Source organism: Tachysurus fulvidraco, chromosome 9, assembly GCF_022655615.1.
Source record: "Tachysurus fulvidraco isolate hzauxx_2018 chromosome 9, HZAU_PFXX_2.0, whole genome shotgun sequence".
Taxonomy (NCBI): domain Eukaryota; kingdom Metazoa; phylum Chordata; class Actinopteri; order Siluriformes; family Bagridae; genus Tachysurus; species Tachysurus fulvidraco.
In genome coordinates, this window is record NC_062526.1 from 7909403 (window position 1) to 7934045 (window position 24643).

Genomic DNA, 24643 nt, shown 5'->3' on the forward strand with positions numbered 1-24643 from the left:
TGTTAATGAGGGACTGAGGGCAGAGTGCCAGAACTTTTGGGCCAATGGGAAAGGGGGAGTATTGATGGATAAGCAGAGGGGTGGGCTATATTGCAGTCAGGGGATCAGGGGACCCCGATTTTTAACTACCAAGGTGTCAGTGTGCTCTAATAGAGGACAGAAGACAGCAAACAACTGAGAAGACTGTAATGAAGGTCTAAGTGCACTTAGCTTAGGGACTGGAGGATTGTTAATTGAACCTTCTTTCCTCTTTCACTCATCCTCACCAAGTCAGGTCCAGCTGTCACTTGGAGCAAAACTTTTTTCTAGGGTTTTGAGATGGAGGCACCAGGGAATGACCCGGAGAGCATGTCGGACAATAATAATGAGGAGAAAAGTGAGGTAGAGGAGGAAAAGGAAACGGTGATTGATCAGAACAGTTGTGCAGTGCAAGATGTTTCCAATGTGAAGATTCCTCTTTCACCTGACTCAGTAACTGTGGTTAACGGCAGGCCCAATGGTTTAGGGGATAAAGGTGAGCCAAAGGTCCTTGGGCATCCTCGTCAACCTCTGAGCAAAAGTATTTTCTCCCTCACAGTTTCTCCAGCGGCTGAACGCATCCGCTTCATCCTGGGCGAGGACGATGATGGGCCAGCGCCTCCACAGCTTTTCACAGAGCTGGATGAACTCCTTGCTGAGGATGGACAGGAGATGGAATGGAAGGAGACAGCCAGGTAAGACTACCTAAACTTCTGACCTGGTGTTTAAAGAAAGTTTGGGAAGATGGGAAGAGATGAGAAATAATTACAAATCTAAAATAATTGAGTTTTACAAGATTTAACATTTCCCATGTTTTTTTTAGTTTTAGTTCTGTGACTTGTCAGACTTGAAAAGTTTGAGGTTTTAAAGAAATATTTTTATTTAGCAAGAACAGTTTGGCCCAAATTGGCTATGAAAGAATTAATAATTTTCTCTGAGAAAGAAAATAATATATAGATAGAAGTTAAATTACTCATTAATTGCACATGAAACAACAACAAAAATCTTTTTATTTATTTATTTTTTTTTTTACAAATTCTTTTCAACGTTGTTGGATTTTACTCATATATTTTTATTTAGCAACAACAGGTTAACCTAAGTTGGCCATTAAAACATTTGTTTAGAGAACAAAAATAAAAATCTACAGGCAGAAGTTTAATTACTCATTAAAAAGTGCAACGTGATGAATGGGCTGTGTACTGCAGCACATTTGAAGCACCGATAAACTCATGAATAAAACATCTCGAGTCCGTGGCTCATTGCCAGTGACAGTTTGGTGCCAATATGCTAAATTGTACCACTTAGGCTGACCAACACATTATGGCTTTTCTTTTGAAAAAAGAACTCGGTGTACAGATTGTTTTTTATGTAATGGTGGATTACTACATTTTAAATTAATTCATTATTACACTTAGACCACAGGAACAGTGGTTCATAGTTGCCAGTTCCCACTTTAGTTCTGCTTGGCATAATAAAAAGTCCCATAAACAGATCATGTTACATAATAGGGATCAGGACCACCTATGCACCTGCTCATTCAGGCAGTTATCCAGTCAGGCAATCTTGTGGCAGAAGCATAATGCAGGAATTCATATAAAGATGCAGCTCAAGAATATCAGGTAATGTATATGTCAATGAACATTAGCCAGAACAATGCCAGAATGGGGAATCTGATTTGAGTAAATTTGACTGAGGCATGTATTTGGGCACCGGATTGGCTGGTTTGAGTATTTGGAAAACTGCTGATCCTTTTTTTTTTGCTGATTTTCACACACTACAGTTTGTATAGTTTGTACATAATCCCTCTATTATTTTTTGATTGTTGTGGCCAAAAATGCTTGATTTATCTGCAGAACAAAAAAAATACGGCTTATCTATCTATCTATCTATCTATCTATCTATCTATCTATCTATCTATCTATCTATCTATCTATCTATCTATCTATCTATCTATCTATCTATCTATCTATCTATCTATTTATTTATTTTCAAAAAACTACTTAAATTGGCAAATTTGCAAGCATTCTTCAATTAAACTCCTATCGGTGAAGACAAAAACGTAATTACTTGTCTATGATAGCTGTAATCATGTTTGATACACATGAACCAAGGAAGGCTTTAGCGTATTGCAAATGTAGCAAATCACAAGCGTTTCATAATATTGTGATGTTGTGTTCATTTCACGATTGCAAAACCATGAGCTCCTGGAGCGACTGTGTAGTGGTTAGAAAGCACAAAAATCATCCACTGATGAAATTAAATCCACAGGCAGAATTGTCTTGCTCATGAAACAGGTCAGAAGAGAATATCCAGGCTGCAGTAACTTCAATAAGGACTCTTTGTAAACCTGGTGAGGACAAAAGCATTTCATCTCAGTGCACAAAACATGTAGAACTTAAGTTACAACGGCAGAAGAGCAAACTTGTTTCCACGCCTGTCAGCCAAAACCAGGAAGCTGGACAGTTCAAAACCTGTTGAAAATGTCAGCAGGTCTTTTTCCTGTCTTCATTGGTCCAGTTGCAGTGAGCAAACCTGTATTTACAGTTTATAACAGGTTTGGATTTGTGCTTTTCAATGCCTCACAGTAAAAACAGACAAATAAAATAAACATCTAAGAAAAAAAATAAGATACCTTATGCTTTTGCACAGTAATGTCAATTTCTAAATAGTTTGCAATCACATTTATGCAAAATACTCTTTATAGTGTTAGAGTCAACATTAGAAATTACACGGAAGAGAAATAAATGGGGTTGGAGGAGCTTCATGACTTGTTGCTTGCTCAAGATGCTTTGTTTTGTACACTGAAAAGCCAGGTTTATGTGTAACAGGTATTTAGCTTGACTGTAGCATCTGTAATTAGGATAGCCACGAAGTCACAAATCATTTTAAGTGTTACTTAGACGTATGTTACAATTAAGACAGTTTTGAATGGTAGGACAAATGAAATATTTGGCCAACATGAGCTTCAGTGAGAATTTGGAAATGAGTAATATTTTAGGGGATATTTTATAATGAGATTAGTGATGCTGTGTGTATATCTATGGTGCTTTCCCTGGCTAGAGTTATTTCAAACTTTCTGTGCTTTAGAACTTGTTTTTAAATGAGTAATAATAATCTAGCAGGGGGACTCAACTGCTGCTGACAATTTATGTAGTTAAGAGTGCAAATGTTGTTATTTCGGATGCTTCCTGTTTGGGGTCACCAAAACAGATGACATTAGATTTGGTGCAGGGTTTATAGAGTTAACTCTTCAGTGCTTGTGTAAGATCCCTGCACGGGGATTAAACCCAGGCCGTAGAAACGAAAGAGCAAGATCCTTCCACTGAAGCACTAGCAGGCTAGTTAACAGTGCAAATGTAAATGCCGTTATTAAAAGTACAGGTTAGCTAGGATAGAAGCCTTGACATTGTTAACAGTTCCAACAGTAGCTAGAAGTCAGTCAGGTTCATGACAGTGGTTGGAGGTGGTGGTGCAGAGGAACAGTTCTGTGTTTGAGTGCCATGTTCCTGCCTCTTTCCAGGTGGATCAAGTTTGAAGAAAAGGTGGAAAAGGGTGGAGAGCGCTGGAGCAAACCTCATGTGGCGACACTCTCCTTGCACAGTTTGTTTGAGCTCAGAACATGTATAGAGAAGGGCACCATCATGCTGGATCTGGAAGCTTCCACGCTGCCTCAGGTTGTGGGTAAGTAAAGCCTTATAGTGAATTGTTTTCTCAGGAATCTGAATATCTACAGTATCTCCAGTGGTTTTGCAAGGAGTCATTAGAAAAATGATGGCTCTGGTTCTTGCAACTCTCTTATTTAGTCTAGTCCACTTCCCTACCTCCAGTTAGTTCTTCCCTGTCACATGACAGCTACAGTACCAACAGTACTCCCCCAATCTCCCCCTTAGAAAACCAGTGTGGTCTAGTGGCAGTCCTGCAGACTAATGTCCCATGATGGGATTTGGCAAGAGATTATATTGAGTAAAAGCCAAAAGTTGACCATGTCAGGATGAAACCCCTGTGTGGGAAGGGGCCCCATGTCAAGCAGAAGTGCCTGATTAAGCAAAACCTCAATTTGACCAGAAGCCCCTGGCTGCATAACGTTGCACAAAAGCTTCTTGTTAAGCAAAGCACCAGGTTGGGAAGATCTTCTTATCCTGATTCGATGTTTAAGCAGAAATCCCATTCTGATAAATGTTGTATTGATGAGGAGGTTGTCCTCAAAGACCACATGCAGTTGACATCACCTCTTTAGTATAGAGTCTAACTGGAGCTGGAACATCTCTAGATGTCTCAGGATCCTCACAGAGCCTCATTTAATGTAGCTGCTGTTAATGATATTAGCCAGCACGTCAAATGTTTTAGAGCACAAGATTATGGGAAGTATCATGTATATGCCTGACTAAAGAGATGAGTTTTTAATCTACATTTAAACTGGGAAAGTGTGTCTGAGCCCTGAACACTGTCAGGAAGACTATTCCAAAGTGTGGGATCTAAAAACAAAAACACTCTACCACCTTTAGTAGATTTTGACATTCTGGAAACTACATGAAGTCTTTAGTTTTGTGAACTCAAAGCGCATGAAGGGTTGTAACGTGTGATAGAATTATTATTATTATTATTATTATTATTATTATTATTATTATTATTATTATTATTATTATTATTATTATATGGGGGTTTTTCTCCAGGTTCTCCAGTTTCCTCCTACAGCCCAAAGGCTGATTAGTATCTTTATATTATCTGGGTGTGTGAGCTGTCCAGGGCGCACCCTGCCTTGTGCACCTAGTCACCTGGGATGAGCTTCAGGTTCCCCGTGACCTAGTAGGATGTGTGGTGTAGAGGATGGATGGATAGATTAGATTAGATTGCAGTATAACCGTTGGGAACTGCACCCAAAAATATTCTTGTTCGAGGCTTCTTAATTGTGAAACGCTGCTCAGGTTTCCTATTCCTAACATCTCAATATGAATTGAAATAAATGAAGTAAGCTATATTCTCTTTCTCTCGCTCTTTCTTTCTCAGAGATGATTACAGACAATCAGATTGATACCGGCCTTTTGAAGGCAGACCTGAGGGATAAAGTCACCTATACTTTGCTGAGGAAGCATCGTCACCAAACTAAGAAATCCAACTTGCGCTCCCTGGCTGACATCGGCAAGACGGTCTCCAGTGCAAGTAGGATGTTTTCCAACACGGATAATGGTAATACAGGTGCCAGTTTGGTGCAGCTCTTTATAAATAAAATTTAGCCTTTATTCGACTTTCCTCCTTTTCTTTTTTTTTTTTTGTACAAAGATTATAAATCATTAGATCTGATATAATTGACACACCTGAATGAACAAATATAAATAGACATGACAAAAGTAAATAGACATGTGATGATAAATATGTAGAGATACTGTGTGAACTGCAGGCCACAAAACACTGTAGTTAATTGTTTTATTTCCTTTAGGTCATTTTTTACAACTAAGCCTTCATTCCCCAGTGTGCAGTGTTGATTAATTCATTGCTAACCTCTTTTTAATACCAGCAGAATTGGCAGAATTTAAGGCTTATCTATGGACTGTGTGAAGAAGGTCTTAACATTTTTAAAAAGCATATCTGAAACCTGCTCACTAAATCTTTATACAATACTCATCTTTACATTTATAGTTAAATAATGTCCTAAGGAACAAAGATACTCTGTCCAATTTAAATAGTGTTTGAAGGGATACTCCAGCATTTTTAACTTAATCTCAGTCCATTGCCTTTGTAGTATAGTGTATGAGTGATTGCCTCAGACAAGAATGTCAACACGTGACTGTTTATTTGATCATTTGTGTTTCATTCTTGTGTATTTTAATGTTTATTGACAGACTTTAGCTGGCTATAGTTACGATTTATACTGTATGTGAGAAAAATGTATTCTAAAAAAATAAATGTCTTACATGTTACACATAAGGCTGATGGAGATGAGATGAAATAAGTCTGGAGTATTCCTTTAATGAAAATCTTTTCTCTGAGTATTAATGTTTTACATGCTGCAGTCAATAAGACGTTTTATTTTGTTGTTGTGAATGGAACTTGTTATGTGTGGGTTAATCTCAGCCAGTTATTAGCTTAAGGTAATGACCTGGGCAAAGTCATTAAGGTAATGACCTGGGCAAAGTCCTCGACCCTATGAAACATTTGCTTTAGTGCTGCAAAACTTTATGATCTTTTATATCAGTGAACTATATATATTGCTTTCCATCGATCATTCCTATTTTAGAAGGTCAATACCAATGGACGTTGACCTTTAATACTACATATGCAGATGGGCGAACGGTTAAAGGGAAAAAACCCTCATGGAGGTTCTGTTATGCTGTCTGGGCATTTTGCTGGCAAAGTAAGAGTCAACTCTTTGGCTAAATAGGAAATCTCATGACAGATCATGTATAAATGATGATGTCAGGGATCTCTTGCAGGAAGAACCAGATCCCATCCTCTGGGCACTAAATGGTTTGATCAGTATGAAAATGATGTAATTCATATGCTGGTGTTAAAAGCTATGGGAGGTTTCTGAGTGACATCACTCCCTGCCACCTCTCTTCCACAATCCACTTATATTTTTTGATTTAATTTGTTACATGCTTGTATATTATAACATAAGATTTTACATATTATAATATACATATTGTAAGATTATGTAAACACTTTTTAAACCTTAAATCTGACCGTACCTAAAGCTCAAACGATGATTAACCCAGCAAACAAGTTTCTCGGGCGTCTCACAAAATCTCCATGTTCATATTCTTGCAACTTACTCTTAACACCACTGCGTTAACTTTTCGCAGTGCCTTTCTTCACTTTGCTTAACTTCTTTCTCCCTGCTCCCTGCTGCCAAAAAGCTCGTAGTTCATTTGAGAGCTCAGTGCCTTGTCTAACAGCTCCCACCTCCGAGGAAGATCTGAAAACCTCAGGAAGCCTGAATACAGGATGGCTTAGTAAGTCTAATGACTGCTCTAGAATCCCCCATTAGACTCCATGTCATGTAGTATGTCCTTACCGTTGCATGCTTGTTTTATTACACTGTGAAGTAATGTGGAGTGTTTTGTGTTTGCGTCATTAGCATCGAGCCACTCAACCCTTTTGTACTTGTGCCGTTAACATTCTCTGTCAAGTTGTCATAAATCGAGGCTTTGTTGTCTGTTGATAACATAATTATCTCCTTTAATATTCTGTTGTATAACCGGAGGTCATATTGCAGTTTGCTCTTTGATCTTTAGCTCAGTCATTCAATAACTATTTTCCATCGTTCTATCTATCTTTCTATCGAACATAGATTTCCATCAACGTTTATCAGTAGTACTGGATTGCGAAATCGAACTACAAAGATCTGCCGTTGTATGAAATAAATGCATGGTTTCAGCTATTTTTAAAAATATCTGTAAGGGCCAAGGTTTGTTTTGTCTGCATCAAACTGACACCCATGCCACTGTTGTGTTATTGAGTCATTTTGTATTATTAGTCATTGCTAAATGTATAAGTATTCCTAAATGTTGTTCCCTCAGCATAGCAGACTAGTCTTTGGTTCATATAGCATAATGATTAATCTGCAGTACAGTCCACATCACCAGTAAGTATTCCCAGTGTTCCAAATATTAAATTAAATCTTAAAATAAACCCATTTATGTGAGAATGTTCATGTTTAAAAAGTGTAGAACAGTGTGTCCTAACATGTTATGCTTGTTTACTTGAACAGTGCAAATTTTCATGATTTTCATGCATATTTAGTTTTGTGGGGGCCGGTTGCTCCTTTGGCATTGCATAGTCTATTTTACGAGGTGTTCCCTGTGTCATTTCATTTGGATACCCCTGACAGACATTGCATGCCTTCCCTCTCCTGCTTGGGATTTGCTTTCTGGTCTTTGTCTCCAGCTATGCTTGCAGGCTGAAATGGGCCACTGTCTCTTTTTGTGCTGAACTCTCTTTCTCATTGATTCTACTGTGAATTCTCAATGATTTGGCAGCTGTGATGAATGAGCTAACCATATCAGGACTGATCATTTTTCTCAGGTAGTCCTGCCACCGCTCATCGAAACCTGAAGTCAAGCAGCATGAATGATATCTCTGACAAACCAGAAAAGGATCAGGTACATCTTTTTTTCTAATATTCTTCTCAAATATTTTAATGTTTAACTTTTTTTCCTTTTTTGCCAGTACACTGGTGTTCCTGTCTGCTGGCGGTTGGGAAATCGACTTTAATCACTATCATGTATTATTTTATAACAAGTCTGATATAAAATATATCCCTCTGTTGGGAGAACCTTACTTAGAATTTTAATGGTTGAATGTAAAGTCTGCAGTTTGCTGATGAACAAGCACTTGAGCATCTCAAAACAAAAAGTGGAAATAAGTTTATCACCATTTACTTTAAAGATAGAAACATTTGAGTGAAAAAAACTTCTATAATGATATTGCCCTTAGTAGGCTAGGTAAAAACAGAAATACTGCAATTTTTTTTAAAGCACAGCGTATCTACTTGCATCTATTATCCATTGTGGACAAACAATTCAATTTTCAAATTCAAAATTCATTTTTGGACTTTTTCGGAAAATGTGTAGAAGCTTACACATTAGCAGAGTTATGACGAATGACCTTTATCTTAGTGGGAAAAGCTACTATACTACTTTCAGCCTAATTGTTGGTGATTAAGCAAACACATTATATAAGGCTAAAAAAATCCTTGATTAAGAATTGATATCACGCTGAGATTTTTGCCACATTTTTCAAGGAACAGTAAGCATGTTTATAAAAATATTTTCATTTTCATTACCATTTCTGTATCAGAAATGTTTCTAGTAGCTACAGCTTCTGTGTGATGCTGTGAATGCATTATGTCCTGTGAAAATTTAAAAGTAACTCCCAACACTATGCACTATCAATCTAAACATCTGGTCAAATAGGTAGACAAGACTCAATGTTTCTGTAACTCGAAGCAATGTCTCCAAAGCCATAAGACATAAGCCAGTCTTTATAGGTACATAAGTTGAGCTCTCTCTTTTAAAAGACTTGTGCGGTCCCTCACAAGAAATGTCTCTCATGTCTTATCATGTTTCTTATTTACGAATCTATTTTTTTATTTTTCTCCAGCTTTTGTTAACTTAAACTCACAGCCTTCTTGTGTTTAGCAGGCACTGTAAGCTTTAGCAGGCACTGCACAGCTACACTAAATTCTGATATGGTGCTTTTTGGCTGTTTTGCTCCCTAAAAACCCCATAAAAATGTGGAAACTTTCCCGAACACCCTGATGTCATCATTATCATGTCAGAAAAGTATTTCCTGCAGATGTGGCTATGACCCATGTGAGATCTGCATGGACACTTTTTTAAGCTGCGAATATGAACGAATGTAATCTTATAGTCGGTTAGAGCAGTGCGATTTCTGAATAAATACATATACTTTGTACACTTCGGTTCCTGAATAAATCTGTTATCTTGGCACTGTTCCTGTAATTTAATGCTATTCAGTTACTTCAGTTATAGAGGCATGACTTACAGCCCTTTAAATGCACTATATAATCCACTATGTGCTTTGGCTTTGGGAAATAAAGTGAACAGTAAATCTGCCTGTGCTGTATATCATGCTGCTCCACTGTTGCCACACTTCCGCTGCCCCTTGGCACAGAAGCAGATAGTAACAACAGTAGCTCACTTAGATTGACTGCATGTTGTTCTGTGCTTTAGGGTGAAGTTTATCCACTGTTGTGTTCTCCTGTCAATGAGTATAACATTACATATCATAGTAGTAGACATTTATGGCAGGATATTAATGTAATCCTGTGTTGGATTTATATATGTATTGCTGTCTTGAGAAATCAGAGTTTTATTACAATATGGTTAATAGATTTTTATCCTTAAACAGTCATCGACTAAAGGGTTTCATTCCTATCAGCTTTTGAAGTTGACTGTCGACATAGAGAAAGTGGTAGGTTTAAAAGGTTATGCCATTATAATGTTAAATGAACAGCTACAACAAAACGGCACTCACAAATCACAGAGAGCAGTGATGCCCTTGGAGTCAGTGATGAAAGATAAGATGTCTAACAGCACTTTGTGTTACGGGGTGGACACGGTCGGAGTTGCAGGGTACTAATTATCTGCAGCCTGTAAATTGTAAGGTTGGGCACCAGTTCAGTGGCTGTGTGTCAGCAAAAGAAGTGAGCATTGAAGTTGACCTTCAGTATACCAGTAGTAGTGTGAGCATGCCACTGTTAGAATGGCATCAGGTCTCTTCATTGTTAATGTTTCCAAAGGTTTTTGTGTGGAAAAAGAAATGCTATGCAAGACTAAAATAAAGAGGACCTGCATAATGAGAGCAGACAACGGTTACTTGTTGCCTTTCCCTGGATAACATCTACCACTCTTTTTGTATTGCTTTAGCATGTAGAACAGCAGAGCGCTCTTTTTGTCCAAGACTTTTGGCATTTGTCGGGTTTGTTAATATACTACAATGTCTGTTTGTTTAGCTGAAGAACAAGTTTATGAAGAAGTTGCCCAGGGATGCAGAAGCATCCAATGTCCTAGTCGGGGAAGTGGACTTCCTGGATGCACCCTTTGTGGCCTTTGTGAGGCTGCAGCAGGCTGTCATGCTGGGAGCACTAACAGAAGTGCCAGTTCCAACCAGGTATGACCTAAACCACACCTCAAAAATCCGAGATTACCAAGAATATTTCTTTATCTAAAACCCTTGACTACTCATGGAGACAGACCTCGAATAAGCACAAATGTGAGGTCATGAAGAATTTGATTAGCTGCATGATAATTACAGTTAAGAAATCTATAGGTCACCATGGGCAGGTCTCGGCCTCCATATTCTAAGTACATACTTTTTGTGCCAAAAATTTATTTATGTGCAATCCGCCTCTAATGGTTTTATGTAGTGTACAATATATATATATATATATCATTTCAGTAATTAAGGCAACACACTTATGTGTAAACTTGAATATATTTTGTAGTGTACTGTTTGTTTGTTTATTTATTTATTTATTTATTTATTTATTTATTTATTTATTTATTTATTTATTTATTTATTTATTTTACTTTTTAATTTTAATTCATTTCAGTTATGTTTTAAATGCCCTTGTTGCAGTTTGAGAGTTGACACACTTTAAAATATCTTGTATTACCTTTAAGGAAACATCAAGTAGATCTGCTTCAAATTTCACGCTATTCTAAGATGTGCAATATACTGTATATCAATAAGGTGAACTCTTCCATACAGGTTCCTTTTTATTCTTCTTGGCCCCAAAGGCAAAGGCAAATCATATCATGAAATTGGTAGAGCCATTGCCACCCTTATGTCTGATGAGGTATGAGAAATGAGAAAAGTTTGGCTTATACCATATAATTATTTTGCTTTAATTTGATATGAAGCTTTTAAACACTGACCTACATGTTCATTATGAAGGTTTTCCATGACATTGCGTACAAAGCCAAGGACAGACAAGATCTACTTGCCGGCATCGACGAGTTCTTAGATGAAGTCATCGTCCTTCCTCCTGGTGAATGGGATCCTGCCATCAGGATAGAACCTCCAAAGTCTCTCCCATCTTCAGACAAAAGGTCCGAATTAACATTTGCATAGCGTCTATTTTCTTTATCTTACGTTCTTTATTTTTTTTTTTTTACAGATTTATACCGATTAATACAGATTATTATGATTTCATTAGATCATCATCAAAATGAGTAGGAGAAAAACTGTGATAAGTTAGATCTTCCTCTAAAGGTGCATGTGTTTATCACCAAAGAGGCTGATAGTTCACACCCTAATCGTGGTGGAGTTTGTGAATTCTTTTTAGACCTGGAAGTGGAAGAGCAAGAGGTCGAAAGTTAAATAAATGTCACCTCTGGACAGGACAGGTGACTACATTCTGATGCCTTAACCTGCTAGGAATTTATTTAAAAGGATTCCAGGTAGTGTAAAACTTCTCAGAGGAGGTAAAAGCACCGGAGTTGGATTTAATCTGACTAAACTAAACTCCAAAGTGATTTGGAGTGACTAATAGATGCAAAAGTGGCCTTAAAGCACTGGCTAAATTGGGATGCTATTTATACTGTACTGTTCAGCATCTTCTGTGTGCCTCTGTCTGTTTATCAGGAAGAACATGTACGCCGGAGGGGACAACACACAGATGAATGGAGACACTCCTCATGATGGAGGCCAGGGTGGTGGAGGACATGCCATTGGTGAAGAGCTGAAAAAGACAGGGCGGTGAGTTATTAAGTGCTTCTAGTTTCTGAAATGTAATTCTCTTTTCTATTCTGTTCCCCTCAGGTCAGCAGTTCTAAAAATAGCAGCTCAAAAGGAAACAGCCATTGTAAAGTGCCAGCATGTTTTGAGGTTAAGCGATCCGTGGAACAGGAAGACTCCAGGCTGATTTCTCATAGACGTATTAAAGAGCTTAGATGAAACGGTTTCACTTGTGGAATACCAATGATGTGGATGCTATTGTACAAAAGCACTTTAATGTAACGCTGGAGTGTAATAAAGTGGATTTATAAATGGAACGTCACCTGTGACATTCTCATATAATCCAAGATCAGAATACTCAGTAGTTTTAAATGGATATTAGTATAAACAGTCTGTGTAGAATATGATACGTTGGCATATTATGAGAATAAACACAATGATATTCAGAAAAGTTCAAAACAAAAATACAGCGAAAGTTACTCCTATTTAGAGATTTGGAGATGCAATTGCTTAAGTAAATTTTCTTGGGCTTTTCTATGTTGTTTTCTACATATGTTGTTCATGGCTATGGGGTTGCCAGATTGTTCTTACGTAGAACAAAAGACACTTCCAATACACGTTGAGGGATAGACTAATTCAGCAATGTCACAGAAATATGATGTAACAGTAAAGCATAATAAACACTTTTTGGGACTTATATGATGAAAAGCACAAGATAGAAATGAGAAAATTGGAAGCATTTAGCTAAACATCTAGTACATAAATAGCATGAATAGTCTGTCGTGATATAACAAAATGGCCCCTGTTCTAATCATTCGTTTGCACTAGAACTTGATCTAAGGCATCCTGTGTTTTTGCATGGTACTATCAAATATTAATAGATGTGCTCCAATTACATGCTTAACATTTTGCGGTACAGTTCCACTGTTTTTAAGCGTGTATACAAGACAAAAGTATTTAGCTGATATTACACACACACACAAAAAAAATGTTTACTTCCGAGGGTCAGAGGTGTACATAAACGAGACATGCTGCTTTACCTTTTGCAAACTATTCATGTACAGTGAGGAAAATAAGTATTTGAACACCCTGCTATTTTGCAAGTTCTCCCACTTAGAAATCATGGAGGGGTCTGAAATTGTCATCGTAGGTGCATGTCCACTGTGAGAGACATAATCTAAAAAAAAATCCAGAAATCACAATGTATGATTTTTTTTAACTATTTATTTGTATGATACAGCTGCAAATAAGTATTTGAACACCTGAGAAAATCAATGTTAATATTTGGTACAGTAGCCTTTGTTTGCAATTACAGAGGTCAAACGTTTCCTGTAGTTTTTCACCAGGTTTGCACACACTGCAGGAGGGATTTTGGCCCACTCCTCTACACAGATCTTCTCTAGATCAGTCAGATTTCTGGCCTGTCGCTGAGAAACACGGAGTTTGAGCTCTCCCCAAAGATTCTCTATTGGGTTTAGGTCTGGAGACTGGCTAGGCCACACCAGAACCTTGATATGCTTCTTACAGAGCCACTCCTTGGTTATCCTGGCTGTGTGCTTGTCATGTCGGAAGACCCAGCCTCGACCCATCTTCAATGCTCTAACTGAGCGAAGGAGGTTGTTCCCCAAAATCTCGCAATACATGGCCCCGGTCATCCTCTCCTTAATACAGTGCAGTCGCCCTGTCCCATGTGCAGAAAAACACCCGAAAAGCATAATGCTACCACACCCATGCTTCTCAGTAGGGATGGTGTTCTTGGGATGGTACTCATCATTCTTCTTCCTCCAAACACGTTTAGTGGAATTATGACCAAAAAGTTCTATTTTGGTCTCATCTGACCACATAACTTTCTCCCATGACTCCTCTGGATCATCCAAATGGTCATTGGCAAACTTAAGACGGGCCTGGACATGTGCTGGTTTAAGCAGGGGAACCTTCCGTTCCATGCATGATTTCAAACCATGACGTCTTAGTGTATTACCAACAGTAACCTTGGAAACGGTGGTCCCAGCTCTTTTCAGGTCATTGACCAGCTCCTCCCGTGTAGTTCTAGGCTGATATCTCACCTTTCTTAGGATCATTGAGACCTCACGAGGTGAGATTTAGCATGGAGCCCCAGTCCGAGGGAGATTGACAGTCATGTTTAGCTTCTTCCATTTTCTAATGATTGCTCCAACATTGGACCAAGCTGCTTGACAATTTCCCCGTAGCCCTTTCCAGCCTTGTGGAGGTGTACAATTTTGTCTCTAGTGTCTTTGGACAGCTCTTTGGTCTTGGCCATGTTAGTAGCTGGATTCTTACTGATTGTATGGGGTGGACAGGTGGACTTTATGCAGTTAACGACCTCAAACAAGTGCATCAAATTTAGGATAATAAATGAGGTGGAGGTGGACATTTTAAAGGCAGACTAACAGGTCTTTGAGGGTCAGAATTCTAGCTGATAGACAGGTGTTCAAATACTTATTTGCAGATGTATCATACAAATAAATAGTTAAAAAATCATATATTGTGATTTCTGGATTTTTTTTTTAGATTATGTCTCTCACAGTGGACATGCACCTACGATGACAATTTCAGACCCCTCCATGATTTCCAAGTGGGAGAACGTGCAAAATAGCAGGGTGTTCAAATACTTATTTTCCTCACTGTAGTTATGTTTGTGGTCTTATGAATTAACTCCTCCCCTAGTTTACATTGTGTGGCTCACTGAGCTCTCTTAACTGTTAGACTGAGAGCTCAGTGAGCCACACAATAGACTCTAACACTTTCTCTGTGACCACTCTATGCATTTTTGTACCGCAAAATGTTAAGCATGTAAGAGTTTTTTTTAAATCTGCTGACTACAGCATATAAGTTTGCGATCTTATCTGGAAATGTAACTGTTTTGTATTCTTTTTTCAGTTTTTGTGGAGGCCTTATACTTGACATTAAAAGGAAAGCCCCGTTCTTTGGCAGTGATTTCTATGATGCGTTGCACATCCAGTCTCTGTCTGCCATCTTGTTCATCTATTTGGGAACAGTCACCAACGCAATCACGTTCGGGGGTCTGCTGGGAGACGCCACAGAAAACATGCAGGTAAAACATCAAAGCTCTCCTTTTACTGATGCTTTATTATTCCTACAATATAGCGCTGTTACTGAAGTGTCCTTATTGTGTGTAACATTATAGATTACAACACTATAATGTAATATGTATTATGCATTTTGTATAACACTTTTAACAATGAACATTGTCTCAAAGCAGCTTTACAGAAATTTACCGGAATATAACACAAAAAGTTCAAGATTAATATTAGGCAGAAGTTCAAAATTGGTCTTATATTTAAATGTCTTTGTATTTATCCCTAATGAGCAAGTCTGAGGTGACTGAAAGAAGGAAAAACTCCCAAGAAACCTGGAGAGGAAACAGACTCAAAAAAAAAAAAATTGTCATAAACACCGAAAAGTGTCCTTTCTATAGTCATGTACAGTCCGACAATAGTGTATTGATTAAGAGGTTGTTGCCCTCAAAGACCTGATATGGCTCTGATATCGATTCATATCACAGACTGTGATTTCAAAAGTGACTGCTTAACTCCACCAAGGACATTCACTACTGATAAACATAACAATGAAGCTTGACTTCATCACTCTCTGAACTGCACATACCACACACAAATAACACAGATAACACTGCACACAAAACAGCGCACATGATGACCTCATGTCAGGACAGAAAGATCCTCACTAGAAAGGTTGCCTTTTTTTATGAATGCTGACACACACACACACACACACACACACACACACACACACACACGCTAAAGCATTCTTAACTGGGTCAGGGTGAGCTGGTGTGCAACGGAAATTAACCTTGCCTCTGCTACATGGCTTTGCATGTGTAGCCCTCACCTTGCTGGCTCTGTGCAGGGTGTGCTGGAGAGTTTTCTGGGAACAGCCGTGTCTGGGGTGGTCTTCTGCCTCTTAGCTGGACAGCCGCTTACCATCCTCAGCAGTACAGGGCCAGTACTCGTGTTCGAGAGACTCCTGTTCAACTTTAGCAGGTTTTTATCCTATTTTATATACACACAGCAGGAATGTTACCCCTAATAGTACATACAGTGTACTCATTATAAAGACCAGTAAACATTTCAACACACCTGCCCATAGATTTTTTCCTATTATTTTTAAAATAACATTACTAAAAATCAACACTGTAAATAATACAGATAAAATATGGAATTGCCAAGAAATTCTGTCTCCTATGTTCCACTGGAAAAAAAATAATTGTTTGGGGGAAAAGTATTATAAGTACATTATAATTAATTGTTTTTATTTCAGAAAAAAAAAATTAACACATAGGCTTTAGCTTCACTATTCAAACTTAAGCCTGTTATATTGCACGGAGATAAAATGCCATGCACTAAAAACAGTGCACTATGTACAAGCCAATTATGCTTTAAGCTTAAGTAAGTGAATAGGGAGTGATAAGAGATTTAGCTAAACTGTTGTTTAGGAATTCGAAGTGATTTTTTTGGAGATATTTTGAATGTTTTACATTTTTTTCTCGATGTTATTCAAATGGCACGTGCAGGCAGGTTGGAGTGGGCGAAGAAAAGTGTCGGTATTGTCAAAGGAAAGGTGTACAAGACAGTAGTGAGAGCAGCTCTGCTGTATGGGTTAGAGCCTGTAGCAGTGAGGAAAAGACATGAGGCAGTGATGGAGGTAGTAGAGATGAGGATGTCAAGGTTCTCTTTAGGAGTGACGAGGATAAACAGGTTTAGGAATGAGCACATCAGAGGGACAGCTCAGGTTGGCTGTTTTGGGGACAAGGACAGAGAGACTAGATTGAGATGGTTTGGACATGTACAGAGGAGGGAGATGGTTATATTGGTAGAAGGATGTTTGAGATGGAGCTGCCAGGTAAGAGGTCAAGAGGAAGGCCAAAGAGGAGATATATGGGTGCGTTAAATGAGGACATAAAGGTAATTGGTGCGAGCATAGAGGATGTCGAATATAGAGTTAGGTGGAAACAGATGATTTGCTGTAGCATCCCTTAACTGGAAAAGTCAAAAATATTAGAAGAGATACATCTGTTTTTTTTTACCTCTTCACTGTAGAGTTTTTCCTAGAAGAAACATTGTGATATGAGCTGGTTAAATTGCTTAAAGTTTCTTAATAGGAATTTTAAAATATATGAACATACATTATGTATTTTACTTTTCTGTATGAGCTTATATTAGACACTGTACTAAATAATGTGCTATTATAGTCACAATTTGTATTTCTTCTGTCACAAACAATACTGCTTGCTGTTATTAAACAAATATCCGATGTTGCAGAGATAACGAGTTCGATTACCTGGAATTCCGGCTGTGGATTGGTTTGTGGTCAGCCTTCTTCCTGCTGCTGTTAGTGGCCACAGACGCTAGTTTCCTGGTACAATACTTTACGCGCTTCACAGAAGAGGGCTTTTCTTCACTCATCAGCTTCATCTTCATATACGATGCCTTCAAGAAGATGCTAAAGCTTGCACACCACTACCCCATCAACTCTGAATTCAAAGTCGATCATGTCACGCAGTATGACTGTATGTGCATGGCACCCACTATAGGTAGGACAAGACTGCTAGCTGCCAGATTAAAAAAATATGGGGTTAGATATTAAGGTCACGTCATGTCATGTAAGGTTTTCATGTTATGTCAGTTCTGTGGTCACATCATATAATGCCTTGCCACCATGTTACTTAGTCATAATCATGCCATCATGTCATGTCATATTGTCATATACTGTGATGATGCAAACAGCAGGATTTCATATGTTACTTATTCACAGAAGTGCAGTAGGGATGTAAACAAGATAGACAAAAAAGCAAATGTTAGGTTGTGCTAAGGCAAACAAAATGATTAAGAATAACAATTTTAAGAATAAATGCATGAATAATGACACAAATAAATGTTTGAAGAGAGGATTTTAGACATTTGCAAAAACAATTGAGGCTAGGGATGACACATATCCATCCTAAGTGGATATCTTAAACATTATGAAGAAGAAATATGCAGACTCTAATGACTCAACCTTGTCAAACCTGATGTATATAAAAACTACATCATAACAGTGACACGAGACCTCATCACTGCCCTCCAGTTAATTGGTATATAGAGAGAATATGAATGGACCATGTACTGAGCCTTGAGGGACGCCAGCAATGAAGTGATATAACTGCACCACTTCAAGCCACAAGAGCATTATTGAAGTCAGGGACTGATGTTGGTCAAGGCGGTCTGGGGTGCAGTCATGATCGAATTAATCAGGGTTCTATTAAGGTCACTCTGCTTCTTCCACTCCAACTTAGCAAGCCATGGCTTTATAAATCATACATTGTGCTACTTCAGGGAAGGGAAGCTGTATTGAAATACAATCACATCCTGTACCATTGTGTGCTTCCAACTTTGTTTCAATACTGGGAAAGGCTCACTTATGGGTGTAATGGTCAGGTCTCCATATTTTTTTATGTGGTAGAATCAATCCACTATAAGAGCTAGATCAGAGCAAAGCTCCCAGTCCCAAATTCAACAGGAAATGAGGGTGTAGTGATTCAGAGTGCAGAAGATGAAGAGTTGTTCCTTTCAGGAACCACCCCACTTAAGCCCAACCTTGCAGTCACATTTGCTGGAGATTCATGACTGAATTAATTTTAGAGTAAAATCCTTACTTGTTAGTGGCTACTTTCAGTCTACACCAGATGCAAGTAGTGATAGTGGCTGAGGAGAGCTAAAATGTCTGCACTTATGAACTAATGCATATTACATTAATTGCTTCCTGAAGCAAAGCTGATTGAGCACAAACTGTCCTTTCACTATCTTTGGTTGCCTTCGATATCCAAGCTGCAGGATATACAGTATATACTGTATAGTGCTTATATATAGTAGGCCTATAAGCCTCGTATACTTTTGTTAAATAAGATTGTGTTGTGCAGTTTCTGTGTTCAGGATTCTGTAAATTGCTTACAATATGGAATATGGTTCATGGCATGTGTTGATTAGTATAAATGCCCCTGGGAATTTCAACAATTTGGTCTTTTTTGTTATTTCGTATGGAGTATGAATTATTAATTCAAGCATTAATGATCAATCAACCCTTTTGGATCCCTATTGCAAAGCAAGATAAGTCATAATCTAATTTCTTCTCAAGAAATAGGAATCTTCAAAGTAGCAACAGTTACAACATGCTGCTCTATTTGGATGGCTGATGATTAGTAACAGAGTTTTCTTGCCAAAATCTGAAAATATAATGTACACAGTGATACTAAGGGGCACTATGTAGCAAGATAGTATAGAAAGGTAAGGTGGGGTAGAAAGGTGAGGTACTGAGGGAAGGTGAGGTAGTGTAGAAAGGTAAATTAGGCAGAAAGGTAAATTAGTGTAGAACGGTATGGTAGTGTAGAAAGGTGAGGTAGTGTCGAAAGGTGAGGTAGTGTCGAAAGGTGAGGTAGTGTAGAAAGGTGAGGTAGTGGAGAAAGATGAGGTAGTGGAGAAATTGAGGGAGTGGAGAAAGATGATGTTGTGTAGAAAGGTATGGTAGTGTACAAAGGTGAGGTAGTGTAGAAAGGTATGGTAGTGTAGAAAGGTGAGGTCGTTTAGAAAGGTGAGGTAGTGTAAGGTAGTGTCGAAAGGTGAGGTAGTGTCGAAAGGTGAGGTAGTGTCGAAAGGTATGGTAGTGTAGAAAGGTATGGTAGTGTAGAAAGGTGAGGTAGTGTCGAAAGGTGAGGTAGTGTAGAAATTGAGGTAGTGTAGAAAGGTGATGTAGTGTAGAAAGGTGAGGTAGTGTAGAAAGGTATGGTAGTGTAGAAAGGTGAGGTAGTGTAGAAAGGTAAGGTAGTGTACAAAGGTGATGTAGTGTAGAAAGGTATGGAAGTGTAGAAAGGTATGGTAGTGTAGAAATGTGAGGTAGTGTCCAAAGGTGAGGTAGTGTAGAAATTGAGGTAGTGTAGAAAGGTGATGTAGTGTAGAAAGGTGAGGTAGTCTAGAAAGGTATGGTAGTGTAGAAAGGTGAGGTAGTGTAGAAAGGTAAGGTACTGTAGTGTAGAAAGGTGAGGTAGTGTAGAAAGGTAAGGTAGTGTAGAAAGGTAAGGTAGTTTAGAAAGGTGAGGTAGTGTAGAAAGGTAAGGTAGTTTAGAAAGGTGAGGTAGTGTAGAAAGGTAAGGTAGTGTAGAAAGGTAAGGTAGTGTAGAAAGGTAAGGTAGTTTAGAAAGGTGAGCTAGTGTAGAAAGGTAAGGTAGTGTAGAAAGGTAAGGTAGTGTAGAAAGGTAAGGTAGTGTAGAAAGGTAAGGTAGTTTAGAAAGGTAAGGTAGTGTAGAAAGGTGAGGTAGTTTAGAAAGGTGAGGTAGTGTAGAAAGGTGAGGTAGTTTAGAAAGGTATGGTAGTGTAGAAAGGTGAGGTAGTTTAGAAAGGTAAGGTAGTTTAGAAAGGTAAGGTAGTGAAGAAAGCTTTTATCATATAGCTGATATGAACAGCAGCGTCATGGAGAGTAATATTCACTGAACTGTCATCTCTGCTTTGTGTGCAACAGCTGATGCATGCCTTTGTTGTGTTAGGCAGGCCATGCAGATTGGAGGCAACAGGGTTAATCTGTCCCCACGTGGGTGGGTCGCCAGGGGTTAGCCTACTCATCCGCCACCTACTACCTCTCTCCGAGGGGTTCTATCCGTCCTCCCCCTCAGTGCACTGCAAACACACTGGGAACAACAAGAACTAGGTGGAAATTAGCTGTGGCTATTAATTAAAGATTAACATTGGGGGAGGGGTGGCAAGTATTTCCCAGGGTGCACTATGCTGAGGCTCAGTCGTGCTGTGTTGATCATTACCGGCTGAAGAAAGTGATGCTTTATATATTACAATTATATTGTTGTGTTTGTCATATGTCTTGCTAAATTTGAAAAGCAAACAGTGAACTGTAATGTGTCAGTGGTAATGTTTTTGTCTAAACACCTACAGAAAGTTTATATGGAAACCATGCAATTGATAAAGAATATAAGTTACAGTACTGCAGACTTTTGCAGCAACAGCATGAATAACAAATGAACGACAAATAATGTATTGTGCAGCCTAAAAATGCCTGCAGTCATCCATGTAAAATCCTCCATGTAAAAAAAGATCCATGTGAAAATGTTCTTATTTATGGGTCAGAGTTTTATCTGTTTTTTTTTCTTTCTTTCTTCCAGTAAACAACACAGAAGTGTTCACAGACTCAATAGAAGGGACATCTGTATGGTTCTACAACTACACTGATCTAGTAAGTCGATCTACAGTACATTCAGCTTGTTTTAAATGTATGGGGTATACCAACAGAACTTACAGATTGCCACCATTCTTTTGATAGTTTGAACAATCTATACTTCTTTGTAAAAGACTAACACAAGACCACAACCTTTGTATCTGACCGAAATCACATACCGCTACTTCAATACTGCCCCAGATTCAACTGAAATTTGATTCAATATCCTCCCCCTCCTTAGCCATATTTAACACAGTCACATTATCTCTTAGTAATAATGCTGAAAATGGTCACAATGGTTTCTTTGAGCTTGAGCCCTCAGTCAGAGTTCACTGAAACATAATGAGCAAACACAAAGTCCCTTCCATCATTTAGAAATCTTATTGTTGTAATAATTTGTTCTTTGTTAACTAGGGAACAAATGTGTTCCTGTGGGTATAAATTCAGAATCTATTTTGTATTCAAATTCAGTGGTATTACAATGATTTTAGATGTTTTCTACCCAGATCAAAACATACCGCGAAAGTAACAGCCCTACGTTTAAATCTAATTTGTTCTGGTGTCTTGAATTCCAACACAGAACAAAGGAGTTCGTCAAAATGAACCACATGTAACCAAAGCACCTCTTTTCTTTCTTAAAGCCATTAAATGCTACCTGGTCCTCTCTGACAAAGAAGGAATGCCTGAAGTACGGTGGAGAGTTGGTAGGAAAGTCCTGCGAGTATGTGCCCGACATCACCCTCATGTCCTTCATCCTGTTTTTTGGCACCTACACTTGCTCTATGTGTTTAAAAAAGTTCAAGTTCAGTCCCTTTTTCCCCACCACGGTAAGCAAATCTTTATTCGCTATCTCCTTCTTCAACCATTGCAACAACCCAAACACTTTGTTTTCAATAGAGGGAATACAGTTATAATACATTTGTACATTATAGGCACAATTTATGAAAACAGGCATATAGCATGTGCTAGGATTTTCCTACAAATGCTGTAGGTTAATGGAGGTGACTTAAATAACCTTTTAATTTTATGTTATTACTTTTAGTTTAAAATTATCTAAATATGTATTTATTATAAACCTGTTTTCTTAATGCTTTTGATGCACATTAGACAAATTGAGGCAACCATTGAACTTGAACAAGAGTCAACTAGATAGAGGCATTTTTGTTTTTTTTCTCCAGGTGAGGAAACTTATCAGTGACTTCGCTATCATTTTGGCCATCCTGATTTTCTGTTGTGTTGACGCTTGGGTAGGAGTCGACACACCAAAACTTATTGTGCCATCCGAATTTAAGGTGAGACTTAAAGATGGTGTAACTTCCTAAAATTACATCCTGCCACCCAACAGCCACTGAATTAAATCCTGGATGGTGTGTTGTAATGTGGCTTAAAACATAAACGAACAGCTTTATTTCTGAAACAGTGAAAAATCCCTCTGTTGCTTGTTACTATAGACGAACAACATGTATTAGTATAGCAGTTCTACGGTTGTAGAAAATGAATCAACTCCTTCTGACCATGAGAAGAACGAATGGCGATGGATATAGTGGTCGACCATATGGACAGAAACTTATATTACATTTTCTCCTAATTTGGACAGTAAAGAATAATTTGACATGTCTAGTCAGGAGGTGTTTGCTATAAACCCGTTCAGTAGCAGGGCAAAACTAGCTAATGTTCTTCATATTCAGTAATTAAATATTAGATTATTGTTACATTTTCTTAGGTACATTTTGCTATCCTCTTTTTGTTTATCTGATAGAATTTAAAACTGAGTGCTACCATGCCCAGTTAATGCTGGACTTATTTGCTTTTACAAGTTTTGTCGCCTTGAGGGACCATGGGGTAGGGTTGCACATGGGGTATGTTATTCACCGACTCATGTAAAAATAAATTAAAGCAGGGCACATTTTTGCTCTCTGCAACCCTGCAGCTGGATGTGCAGCATTAAAGGGGAAAAAAACATCTTCGTTGCCTGTGTTGTTGGGTCTGGTAGTGGTAAGCCGTACAGAAAACAGCAAATGAAAATCTCTACCTGCTACTAAATGTATACAACTAAATGGAATGACCAGAAAAAAAAACCTTGTTAGACATGATCTCTTCTCTAATCCTCCTAACCCATGAAGTCATGTTACCCATTGCTATCTGACTCTATAATAACAAGGTACAACAAGGTATATATTTCCGATAATCTGTACAGAAATCTTAGTTATCTTAGTTAGAAATCTTATTTACATGTAGTTTTATTCTTTCTTTATTATTTTTTTATATAGTGAGTCTATTGGTACACTATTGTAAGTCTTGTGAACTGTTAAATCTCAGTCCATCATGTTGCTTTTGTATTGTTAATAAATAAAAGGTTTAATAAAGTATTTTCTACTCCAAGTTACTCTGCTGCACTTTACTTCACTTTACTCTACTCTACTCTTCTCTACTTTATATGTTAATCTGCTCTACTCTACTTCACTCTAATCTACTCTACTCTACTTTGTTGTTTTACTCTACTCTACTTTACAGTATATGTTAATCTGCTTTACTCTACTCTAAGCTACTCTAAGCTAATCTAATCTAATCTAATCTACTCTTTCTCATTCCTCAGCCAACAAGTCCAAATCGTGGCTGGTTTGTGTTACCGTTTGGAGGCAACCCCTGGTGGGTTTACCTGGCATCAGCTCTGCCTGCTCTGCTGGTCACTATTCTGCTATTCATGGACCAGCAGATCACAGCCGTCATTGTCAACCGGAAGGAGCACAAGCTGAAGGTAAAGCCTACTGAGAGGATTATCACGTTCACTTTGAACACCCTAGGAACCCAGGAAAGACCTCCAGCACAGCCAGGATTGCACTCTGTGGCATTTATGCTATATTTATCTCCTGTGAACATAGTGGAACTTTTATTTGTCTCTAGATTTATATTTAGGGAGTGAATAAAGAAATAAAAAAAACATCACTTCCTTTAAGCACAAAGGTCCAGTTTTTCTGTTTCACTTTACCTTTTATATTTATGAAATGACACCCAAAAAAAGTTATTTTCCTCCATTTCTATTTAATCCATTTTCATCCATCTTCTTTGTTGCTTTTAGTGTGCATATATGTTGAAGATCCTAACAAGGAAATGATTGTGAAGCAGCTAAAAACAATCCATCCATTTACCTGTAGGCAGCGTAGCATGA

General features: G+C 38.2%; 1 protein-coding gene across 7 annotated transcripts in view; it reads left to right on the forward strand.

Moving 5' to 3' along the window:
* Positions 1-24643, forward strand: part of slc4a4a (solute carrier family 4 member 4a) — a 54123-nt gene that overhangs the window by 21748 nt on the left and 7732 nt on the right. For 5 of the 7 annotated variants that reach the window (XM_047818669.1, XM_047818668.1, XM_047818673.1 and 2 more), the window contains 15 exons: positions 578-713; positions 3539-3699; positions 5026-5205; positions 8041-8117; positions 10493-10650; positions 11251-11338; positions 11437-11591; positions 12127-12240; positions 15121-15295; positions 16129-16262; positions 17541-17812; positions 21422-21492; positions 22116-22301; positions 22653-22766; positions 24071-24232. In XM_047818669.1, the coding sequence (XP_047674625.1) occupies positions 578-713; positions 3539-3699; positions 5026-5205; positions 8041-8117; positions 10493-10650; positions 11251-11338; positions 11437-11591; positions 12127-12240; positions 15121-15295; positions 16129-16262; positions 17541-17812; positions 21422-21492; positions 22116-22301; positions 22653-22766; positions 24071-24232 (2183 nt within the window). The remainder of the gene's footprint in view (positions 1-577; positions 714-3538; positions 3700-5025; positions 5206-8040; positions 8118-10492; positions 10651-11250; positions 11339-11436; positions 11592-12126; positions 12241-15120; positions 15296-16128; positions 16263-17540; positions 17813-21421; positions 21493-22115; positions 22302-22652; positions 22767-24070; positions 24233-24643) is intronic. The other 2 variants (XM_047818672.1, XM_027138500.2) reach the window with 1 other exon arrangement.